Source organism: Zosterops lateralis, assembly GCF_965231275.1.
Source record: "Zosterops lateralis genome assembly, chromosome: W".
In the NCBI taxonomy this organism is placed as follows: domain Eukaryota; kingdom Metazoa; phylum Chordata; class Aves; order Passeriformes; family Zosteropidae; genus Zosterops; species Zosterops lateralis.
The window spans coordinates 8,923,448-8,935,111 of NC_139801.1; the positions used below are offsets into that span (position 1 = coordinate 8,923,448).

At 39.3% G+C, this 11,664-nt stretch overlaps 1 protein-coding gene across 4 annotated transcripts in view; it reads left to right on the top strand.

The window, feature by feature from the left end:
* The window catches only part of LOC310922155 (zinc finger protein 131-like), a 31,649-nt gene extending 23,334 nt beyond the window's left edge, over positions 1–8,315 (top strand). For all 4 annotated transcript variants that reach the window (XM_083882557.1, XM_083882556.1, XM_083882559.1 and 1 more), the window contains 2 exons: positions 2,436–2,566; positions 5,018–8,315. In XM_083882557.1, coding sequence (XP_083738683.1) covers positions 2,436–2,566; positions 5,018–5,680 — 794 coding nt within the window. In that variant the 3' untranslated portion in view covers positions 5,681–8,315. The remainder of the gene's footprint in view (positions 1–2,435; positions 2,567–5,017) is intronic.
* Positions 8,316–11,664: the final 3,349 nt, after the last annotated feature.

The window sequence follows — 11,664 nt, forward strand, 5'->3', positions numbered from 1 at the left end:
CAAACTGACCAAGACCCCCATGCCCTGTCTGCCTGCGCTGTCGGTGGACAAGAGAGAAGGACTAGGGGGAAAAGGTGTTTTAAAGGCTTATATTACATCTCATTATCCTACTCTGACTCTGTTAATAATAAATTTACTTTATACCTTTAAATTTGAACCTGTTTGGCCCTTAGAGTGTTTTTCTCCTAGTCCTTATCTCAACTCATGAACCCTTCATTAATTTTTTTCCCTCTCCTCTGCCCAACTGTAGCAAGAAAAGGTAAGTGGATGACTTTTGTGGGTACCTGGCATTTGGCCAGTGTCAAACCACAACAACCGTCCAACCACTTTCTTACTCATCTAAGAGCCCATCAAATCTCTCTCTCTCCAATTTAGAGAGAAGGATGTTGTGGGGCTCCATGTCAAAGGCTTTACAGAAGTCCACAGAAAGGACATCTGTAGCCCTTCCCTTGTCCACTGATGGAGTCATTCCATCAGAGGAGGCCACTGGGTTGGTCAAGCAGGACTTGCCCTTGGTGAAGCCATGCTGGCTATCCTGAATCACCTCCCTGCCCTCCATGTGCCTTTGCAGAGCTTCCCAGAGGATCTGTTCCATGATCTTCTCAGGCACAGAGGTGAAGCTGACAGGATGGTGGTTCCCAGGGTCCTCCTTTCTACCCTTTTTAAAGATGGGGACAATGTTTCCCTTTTTCCAGTCACCTGGGACTTCACCTGATTGCTATGGCTTTTCAAATATGGAGAGTTGCTTGGCAACTACATCAGCCAATTTCCTCAGAACTCTGGGAGACATTTTATCAGGTCCCATGGACTTATGTGCATTCAGGTTCCTCAGGTGGTCATGAGCCTGATCTTAGAGTGGGAGGGACTTTGCTCCCCCAGTCCCCATCCTGCTGTCCATCCATTCAACGTGTGGGAAGAGAGGTTGGCATTGAAGACTGAGTTTAAAAAGTTGAGTACCTCAGCCTTCTCCTTGTCCGTTGTTACCAGTTTTCCAGCATGGTTTATCGGGGGTAACACCTTTGACCTTCCTTTTCTGGCTGATAGACCTGTAGAAGCCCTTCCTGTTATTCTTTGTGTCCCTTGCCAGGTTCAGTTCAAGCTTCACCTTGGCCTTCCTCACCCCATCCCTACACCACCAAACTCCATCTCTATACTCTTCCCAGAATAGCAGTCCTTGTTCCCACTGCCTGTGCATTTCCTTCTTTCCCTTTAGTTTGGCCAGCAGTTCCCCACTCAGCCATGCCAGTCTCTTGCCTTCCTTGTCCAGTTTTTTACTCCTGGGGATCACCTGGGGTATTCTTTAGGCTCGCCAATGTATTTGGTTGCTCGTGCAATGTCTGATTTTTGATCTCTGAGAAAGACAGTAGTTCAGCATACTCTGCATTACCTGTACAAAAGTTTCAAAAAATGTAGCCTTTTTTAACCATTGAGGAATATTCCCTCCATTTAATGTTTTTCTGTGGCCTTTGGGTGTATAAGTGAGAATTATAGGCTACTTGTGGATTTCTTTTCAAAAGTTAGATGCTGCTGAATATCTTTATTTCTCAAAATACGCGTTTATTTGCTTTCCATCTCAGTTGTCAATAATTACTACATCCCTGAAAATATAGGTCTTTAAACTGAATTGAGCTAGAATAGATTCTTATGTTACTCAATTAAATGTCTCAGCATCTTTCAGAGTTCATTAAATAGTTTGTTTCAATAGTGATGTTGGTATCAGTACCTCCACAGATAAATTATCAGACTTAAAATAAACACAGGTACTAATTTTTTGTACTTTAAATTCCTTGAATTTCATTGTATTTAGGCATGATGAAATTAGTAAACAGAGAGCAGTTGTTCTTTGTTACTATTTGATGATGATAACAGTATACTACTTTGAATTAAAGTTTCTAGGCTTGGTTTGTTTTAATATCAATGCATTGTTACTTCATGGTCATTCCGTGCTAACTTCTTTTTCTGGAGCTTAGTTTTGGCTCTCAAGCATAAGCTGTCATTGCTTTTGAAAATAAAACTTTGTATTATTTAAATACCTCCTTTAATGTGTCACTTTGTATATACTAATGTTGAGTCTAATTTATCAGGTGAAGAGAGAGAAATAGCTCCTATTTCTTTAAGATATTTCATCAGAAAAATAACCTAACTTTCATAAAAACCTGATTATACCTTAAATAAAATTGGGAATTATGTTACTTTATTATGTCTGTGGATTTTGTTTTGTTCAGTTTGTTTTGTTTTTATAAATGAGTTATGACTCCACATTAGGTTTTTGAAATTTTATTTACATAAAATTTACATAGAATGTCTTTTTCTTCTGTAGAATAGTCCAGTTGGCCACATCTTTACAGCATATTTATCAATCTACACAAAAGGAAGAGCTAACCAAAAACTGTCTGATTTTATACACTTACAAATCCCTGTGTCTGTCTTAACAGGTGAAAAACCATTTGAATGTCCAAACTGCCATGAGCATTTTGCTAGGAATAGTACACTCAAATGTCACCTGACAGCCTGTCAGTCTGGAGCTGGAGCTAAGAAGGGAAGAAAGAAACTGTACGAATGTCAGGTGGGTAATAGAAGTAGCAGTCTGAGACTAGACACCTCCTTCCTGTGCTGAGGAAGGAAGTGTGAGAGTACTAAGCAGGAAAGGTATAAAGAGTGGACTTTTGTCTCCAAGAACTATTTTTAGCAAAATAAATTATAAAGATTGCATCCAACCATGACATGAAGGTAAATTCTTATATCTAAGTAGTTCCATTTAAAATGTGAAATTACTGATATGGAGCTTCATAATAATTAATCAGTTAAAATCTTGTGAGTAGATAAGTGTTCATCTGCACCTTACTGATCCTTCTGCTTCTTGATGCACAGACCTTTCCTGCTTGTGAGCATGCTTCACTAAAGTCCAAAATACAAAGTACTATTTTATTTCCTAGTTTGTTATTTTTCTGCTTAATACCAGTATACTGACTGGCTGGAAAGTCATTTCAACTTATGACAATCCCTAATGTCTTTTAAGCAAATATAAATGCTGTAGATAGATAGATAGGGTACTTGGTCACTACACAACTGACATGTGAAAAGCTGTTCAGAAGAATATTACTTAGCTTTTAGAAGTTGATTCTGAAAAGCTAGAAAATATGAGAGCTGAGGTTGGTTGTAGCATTTTTATTTGCCATTTTGCTGCCCCACTGCTGTGACAGTCTCAAATAAGGCTTTTACCTTATTCAGTTCACAGAATTGCTGTGGTTTGAGGTTAAATTGGGTCATGTAGTAAAGAAAACTGTTGGATATTGTCTTTATTTGTTTGAAAAAAAAGAGTGATCTTATTCACAGAAAGCAGCAAATACTGCAGGTGGTGAATAAATTCATCATTTGATCAGAAGTTTCACCGATGCTGTGGCATTGCTTAGTTGTTATGCTAGACTGAAGTTAATTCTTGGGAGCATGCCTTTGTCTTAAAGATAAGTTTGTTTTGAACATGAGAACTACTATATAACGCAAAATTGTATCTAGTAGCTTCATTAAAGATACTGTTTTGTCTTTGTGATCCTTTGGTTTAATTACTTCACCTTGTAGCTTTCTCTGTTACAGATAACTGTCAATGTGGGTTAGTGTTATTTCAGCCTGCAGCAACTACAAGAATTCTTGGATAAACTCTTCTTGATTTTTTTCTCTTTAGAACTGAATTTGAATAGTGTTCAATAAATAAAATCTTGGCTCACTGAACAAGAAGGAAATAAAAAAATTGCACTTGCTTGATGAGCACTTTTGGTGCTCTTCGGTGAATGCCTTGAGTACTGAATTAGGCTCCACATGGCAAGAACAGTAATTATGTGCTTGGGCATTACTGATAGTCATTACCTTTATGTATGACTAATTAATTTTGAGTGCTTATCTATAAGGTTAGTATTTTAAGAAGTCTGTGTGTGCAACTTCTTTCCAAAGCATGAGCCTAGGGGACACATACAAAAAGCATGTTACTAGCATCACAAATGTGGTTTTAAGATTTCAACAGCAAAATGGGGGTATTCAGCTCCATTACATAGACCTGTTCCTTGAGTTAATCCCTGTCAGATACTCCATCATCCTTTTGTGCTGTTGCTGTAAATTGAGGAGATGGAACATTCTGTTTCAAAATTATTTGCCAATGGTGAAAGGCTTCCAACAGTGAAATGCATGTTCTTTGCTTCTTTCTGAAGCCAAGAGCACTTATATGAACAAAAACCCCTGACCCTGTTTCTTTATTCCAAGCCTGACTCTACCCCACTCTTCTCTCTCTTCTACCCTGGCACCTCATTCATTTCTGCAGTCTTTGTGTATTGTTTTCAAGCTACTTACCTCACTGCCAGCTGAAGGGGGGAAGGAAGTGTGCTCATGTGCTTTATGAAAATAGTATGTCTGCAGTCAAAGCAGTATTTTAGCTGGAAGAGACTTAAAAAGATGGAGTTTTAAGAGATTTTTTATCTGCTAAAATCGCTCAAGTTGTGTTTTTTTTTTTTTGAAATGGCAAAATGTGAGTTTAGTCTATCCAGGTAAATCTTACAATGCCATGAACAAATGAAAACTGATAAGTAAAAGTTGGCTATTAGTACTGCGTCTAGAACTTCAGTAAAAGGACAGTTTGAATTACACTTTGATCATATGATATTATTACATTAATAGATTTCCACTCAAAATTCTAGCATCACACATTTATTGGGGGGTAAATCTGTATGTGAATTTCACATAAAGTTAAAATAAGAAAGCTTTTGCATGCTGTACTGACTCATTAATTTCTTATGTATCCTCTGTATGCACAACTCAAAATGGCACACTGTATCTTAAAAATAAATGAATACCAGGTCTTCTGTTCATTTGAAGCTGACTTCTCAGCTTTTACCTCTAACATACATCATGGGGTTTTTTAATCCAAGTTGCAAGAAGCTATGCTATGTGAAGCCATGATCTGAAATAGGCACTATACTTTGTTATATTTCTGTTGGCACTGTTTAACACACTGTATCTTTTGTTTCAGGTTTGTAACAGCGTGTTTAACAGCTGGGATCAATTTAAAAATCATTTGGTAATACACACTGGTGACAAACCCAACCACTGTACTTTATGTGATTTGTGGTTTATGCAAGGCAGTGAGCTGAGAAGGCATCTCAAAGACATGCACAATATTTCAGAACGAATAGTGACAGAAGAGATTCTTCCAGTGGAAGCTATGGAAGCTGAACCAGTAACATCAATGACTATAATAGAACAAGTGGAGCAAGTCCATGTCCTACCAGTAATTCAGGTACAAGTGGATCCTGCACAGGTAACTGTGGAACAGATGCACCAGGATCTCATACAGGACAATCAAGTGAAAGGCACACAGATAGAGGAACTGCAAGAACAGGTGCAAATTAGTTATTTAGAAGTTGAACACATTCAGACTGAACAAGGTGCTGAAGTTCATGTGGAGCAATTACATGTTGGGCATGTAAATCGAATACAGATGGAAGAAGTACAGGCAGAACTTATAGATGGAACAGACCTTGAACAAGTAGAATATGAAAGTGTTGATCAAGGAGAAGCAGAAGAAAATGAAACTAGTCAAGTAGATGATGCAGATATGGAAGATCATGAACAAGCTAAAGACTTAAAAACTCAACAATTAGTGGACACACAGAATGAAAAGGTGGATAACTAGGACAAATAACCACACTGTGCAGCTTTAGGAATGAAGTACCCAATTATTTTTGCTAGCTTTTACATTGTTTTTTCAAGCAATGGTCAGTGGTCACCTTTCCAATATGCTGTCTTTAGGAAGCTGGATAAGTAGACCAAAGTTAGTTTTCTTCATGTACAACTAAACCTCTCATATGTGAAAAATAACTTTACCATTCATGTAATGCCATGGAACAGAAACCACCACAGCTTTGTTAGGATTTTAATAATGAATAGCTTGTATCATTTACATCATCCCTGGGTATATGTAAGAGTAACTTTGCCTCTTTTCCTCTTGCTATAGAAGCAAACTCTTGTTATAGATTTGCAGGGTGTCTGTGGCAGAAGAATCAGTTTAATCTGGTGGGTTCTAATGTAAGTGGATAATCAGGTACCTGTGAATTTTCTGGACAGACTGTTTGCTGTTTCCTAACAGCAGTTCCTAACTTTCAGGCTGGGGAAAAAACATTGTTGCTGGAGGTCTCAGAGCACAAAAATACTGTGCCTTTTCGACTGGGGTGAAATTTCCACAAAGCTCCTAGAGAGAGTGTTCAACATAGTTCAATAAAAGGCAATGTTATAGCGCTTTATATTTTTGCTTAAAATTGTCAGCTACTGATTTAGGGGTTTTTTGTTTTTTTGTTTTTTCATTAAATTTAGTAGGGGATGAGGGAAGAAACAGATTCCATGTGGAGGCAGCAGGACACTCTAAAAGGGACACTAAATTAGCAAAAGCTCAGTAGAATCTATGGTAAACATGAGCTGGAAGAAAGCTACCAGCAGATTCTTCTTTTATAAATTGTCATTTTTGAAAAGGAATATTTTTAAACATATAGAGGCTTGTCTATATGGTATCAGGTTCCTAACTTTTTAAAATTAAATTCTGACACTTGACACAAAGACCTTGTACTAAAAGTAAAAGCCATAGGTATGAATGCTAAAATGTGAATTAAAAAGCAGGAGTGTAAATATTTTAATCAGTATTAGACAACAAAACAATAGCATTCATGAAATACTGCATTATTTGCTTAATCCAATAAATTATGAACAACTGAGTGACTGTCGATTACAGTGACAGATCCCAGTGGCAAGAATCAATATAATTTCAATAACTTTGCAGTAATGACCTATTAATCTTAAGTTTGTTTAGAAAATACTTGTCTGGCTCCATGTTTAAGGATGCTAAGAACTTCAATTCTCAATTATTGCCTTGAGATTAGAGGTGCCTCCCTACTTCTGTAAAACTTTGTTTTCAAAGCCCTAAGTAAAGGGAGGAATTTTTGCAAGGATGTTCCCTAATGCTCTTGGTATTCCTGTAGATCTTACTTAAAATCAGGCTTTTCTATTCAGTCTTCTCCAAATGGAAAATTATTTCTTGAGATTTGTGCTTTTATTTAGTACCATTCAAAATGATTCTTGTGTTTCATCGTAGCTAGCCTCGGAGAAACTTGCAAAACAAACATGAATCTCAATTAAAATTTCAAACTATTTAATTAATGTAACTTGCATTCTTTTTTTGTGATGTTTTGCATTTTCTGAGATGCAAATTAATATGGGATGAGATTATGTGCAGAGGAAAAAATGTGGCCTGATGTTAATCATGAAAGTAAAAGATGGCTATTGGATTTATACCTGACTTCTGATAAGAAGCCTGTCTTTTGATAACATGGAGGGGGTGTAACTTGCTTAGCTGCATAACTCTAAATTTTTAGGCATTTATGCATACAGAGACCAGATCTGTATCAGTGGAATTAAATTAACATTCTAGTTGTGTCTAATTAATTAAACTAACTTAGGCAATTTAAATCCAATGTAAATTGAGCAGTTAGGTGATATTGATAGCAGGGCTATAATTTGGTAAGCACAGTTGGGCTATTTTTTTGTTTGTTTGTTTGATCTCCCCTTTTTAACAACAGCTTGCAACTTTGGTAGGAGAGAAATGATGCTTTGTTGTTGTGCCCAGTGCTGCCTCTATACAGACTTCTGTTGAGCCTCAGTGGGAATGCAGTGGGGGCATGACCAATCCTCTCCTCACCCTGAGGGACAGGGTGAAAGGCTCTCCTCAAGTAATAACTCCACTGGGAAGTGTTTCCTTTCGCAACCCCCTCTTCCCTAGAATTTCCTTCCCAAATTGCTTCTACCAGTGGAGTCCCCCATGCCTCCTTACTGCAACTGCAACAGCAACTGCAACTGTGAGAGGGATGATTGACTTGGAGAGTCTGGAGTCTTAGAGAGACTTAGAAGTTCTGGTTGCCCTCTAACAGCTACCTTGCCATCCACTTTCTGCCACAAATGTCTATATAGACATACAGATCTCTCCAAACTATATACCTATGCACCATTGGAGGAGTTGTTCCCTTTAAATAAGTATATACTGCTGGTCCCCAGAATGCTGTTATGCAGGTACTAGTCTGTAGCTTGCAATGAGGCAGCATGCAGCTGCACTTGTTGCCTGGTGCCTGCAGTGGGCTGTGTCATATGAGGTGAATGCTTGAATTTATGCTGAATGAAACTAATTGGCTAAAGCACTGGGGTCTAGGCAGTGAGAAATAGAAAAGTTGGAATGAACAAAAACGTGTGAGGTGTGTCTGGATACAAAATAAAAAGTGAACATTAAATTGAGACTTGTTGATTTATATACAATATTCATGAGAGGCCACAAGCTACTTCTGACAGAAGGGCAGGGAGAAGAAAGGGAGCTGATCAATAGTTTGAGATCTGCTAATTTATTCACACAATATAAGAAAGGATTAGCTGTTGTTTTTTTTTTTTTTAATAGTTGCAAAAGCATGCTTCATCTGCAGGCTTATGAGGATGGAATTGGTTGTCAGTCCTGTGTGAGATGGTCACTAGAGGAAGATCATGCAGCTTCTGCTGTTTCATGCTTGCAGTGGAATTTTTAATTAGCTAATGGTGCAGAATATGGTAGTCTTACACAATTTCTGTAACTCAGTATTATTTTGAATGAGGAAACATTTAAATAGATGCTTAATTTGGTTGCTTACTTTTAAGGACTGAAGTATCTGTTCTATAGGGACTATTCTGAAAATGTAACATGCAATTAGAATTTTTTTTTGTTATTTCTAACAAGTTCCTTCTTAAACTGTAGTGTTTGCTTCTAGAAAATAATTTAAAAATTAAAGCAATCTGTTTCCAATGAAAATACAAATAATTTGTAGCTTGTTAAACACTTGGCAGCTCTGGCAGGTACAACAGAAGCTGGAGCTCACTAGCTCAGATCTTGGAAAGCTTCAGCCATGGCTGGACCTAACTGTGGGAGCATGCCTGTGTTTGCATCCTGGCCACAGTTTTGCATGCGGTGTGAGTAATGCTCTCACAGCTCCCTCATACTTTTTTTCCCTAACTGGAACCTTGACATCTATAAACATCTCTGCTGGGACTTGTCTTTCCAAATCCTTTGAGAGCTTGGTGGCCTGTTGAGAAAATAATTTGTACCATTAAAAGATCTGAAACTAGAAAGGGGGGTGCAGCATGTAGATCCTAGGGTGAGGGTCTCTAACGTGGGGGTACAAAGACCCAGAGGGTGTAAGTGGTGTGCAGGGGGCTGTGCCTAGCAAGTGATAGCTGGTCATGGCGTTGCAGCCCATCATCGCTGGAGCTGTCCAAGGTTTTGTAACAAAGATGGCTGCAGTGACTGCCTAGCCTGGACTGCAAGCCTTCTCAGCCAGGGTGTTGGGAGTTGGGCAAGAGGGGGATGTGGTGAGGCAGGGAGGTCTGTCCCCATCTCATGAGGAGAAGAGTGATGGCAGGTGGTTGGCAGGGGCTGCAGCAGTGCTGAGGCCCACAATCCCAGACAGACCTCCTTTGCCCAGTTAGCCTGCTGGAAGGTTGAAAGAGGCAGTGAGGCACTGCAAAGCCAAGGCTGGAGGCAATGGGGAGGGAACCAGTTTTCAGGTACAGTGGTGGAACCACGGCACCAGTGGTGGCCAGCTATGTCCCCTGCTCGGGTGGAGATATGGCCCCTGGAGGTGGCACTGCCTCAGCCAAGTGTCCCAGGCTGGTCTTCGTCAGATTCTGCCAATGGATTGTTGTGGGAAACGGAGGCTGAGCCACTGCACATTGCCAGCTTGCTGTGAACATGCATGGACTCCCCACACCCATATGTGCTGAGTTTTGTAATTCTAATGCTCTTGTGGCACAACTGGGTCTTAAAGCTTTTGCCAAGGTGTTATGAGTTGACCCTGACTGAACAGGTGCCCAATAAGCCACTTTATCACTCCACTCAAGTAGACATGGGAGAGAAAATATAATGAAAGACTCATGGGTGGAGATAAGAGCATGGGGAGATCACTCACCAAATACCATCATGGGCAAAACAGCTCAACTTGAGGAAACTAGCTTAATTTATTATCAATCAAATCAAAGTAGGATAGTGAGAAAATAAAAACTAAATCTTAAAACACCTTCCTCCAACCCCTCCTTTTTTCTGGGCCTAACTTTACACCCTAATTCTTTATCTCCTCCCCCTCAACAGTGCAAGGGGACAGGGAATGGGGCTGCAGTCAGTTCACACATTCTCTCTGCCACTCCTTCTTCCTCAGGGGAGGATTCTTCCCCTACTCCAATGTGGGTCCCTTTCCACAAGGTCAGTCCTTCAGGCAGAGCCTGCTCTGGCATGGGCTCCTCCATGGGCTGCAAGGGCGCAGCTGCCTGACCATGGGCTGCACCATGGGCTGCAGGGGAATCTCAGCTCCGGCACCTGGAGCACCTCCTGCCCCTCCTTCTGCACTGACCTGGGTGTCTGCAGTTGTTCCTCACATATTCTCACCCTGCTCTCTCAGCTGCTGTTTCACAATTTTTCTTCCCTTCTTAAATATGTTATCCCAGAAGCACTGCCCCTGGAGATGTTTTAATAATTTCAGTAGTATTTGTTGCTGCTGTTTAAATTTGTATGTTAATTTGCTTAGAGAAAGTATACTGGCTAAAGGGAACTTTGTTCTTTGTAAAGCTACTGGTAGAAGATTCCACATTTTTCTAATGCTGACTTTTCTTTAACAATATTTTAAACAAAATAAGCTGTTTCAAATTGTTCCCTTCAGCTGGAGGTCTAATTCTACATATCCTTTGCTGGGGCTGTAATCTGATTCATGAAAATGTCATATCCTAGTGCTTTGCTCTGAAAAAGGAGCAGAGAAACCCACTGGCTGTCAGGGGCCATGCTGCAAGAATGGTGCTTCATGGGCAGACTGGCCTAGGGGGCACATGAACTACACAGAGGTGAGAGAAGAGGGGGTTTTGCTGTTAAAATTGAATAAACAAGAGACAGTGCCAATGTGTTTTTAAATTGTTATTTACATGCAGATTATTTGAAAAGCATGTATTTTTTTCTGACACCCTCTTATGCTAGGGCTAATTGGAGCCTGAATCCAAAACATTTTCAGTCTAAGAAATCCCATACTGTATTTAACATAAGAAGCATATGAATAATTCCATGGAAGAAACTAGAACATGCTTCTGTGTTTTCTGGATTGGGGTATTATTCCTTATATTGTGTACTGTTCATATAGCTTTAGAGTGGCTGGCACAGTTATTGATAAACAGAATAGCATGTGTCACGAGAAATTTGTAGTTTCAGGGCTTTCTCCTTTAAGGATATAGACTGATTTTTCAGCTGATACACACCAAGTAGATTGGTTGAAGTCATGGGTATGCATACACATTACAGCATGTTTAGATTGCCCCCCTCCACAGTTAAGGAGGGAAATACAGTAAACTAAAAATTGGTACTCATTTTCAGGGAGAAGGGTGTTTGTGCATGTGTGTGTAAAACCAAACAGAATTAAAAATAACTGTTCTATTAAAAAGAGTCCTAAACAATATATATAGCCGTGTCTTCATTCCCTATTTCATCACTTTTATTAACATGACCACAGGGAAGCATTTTCTCTTACTTTTTTTCTTATGATTTTTTAAAACTATTTTTTGCAGTAATTTTTAAAAATATAT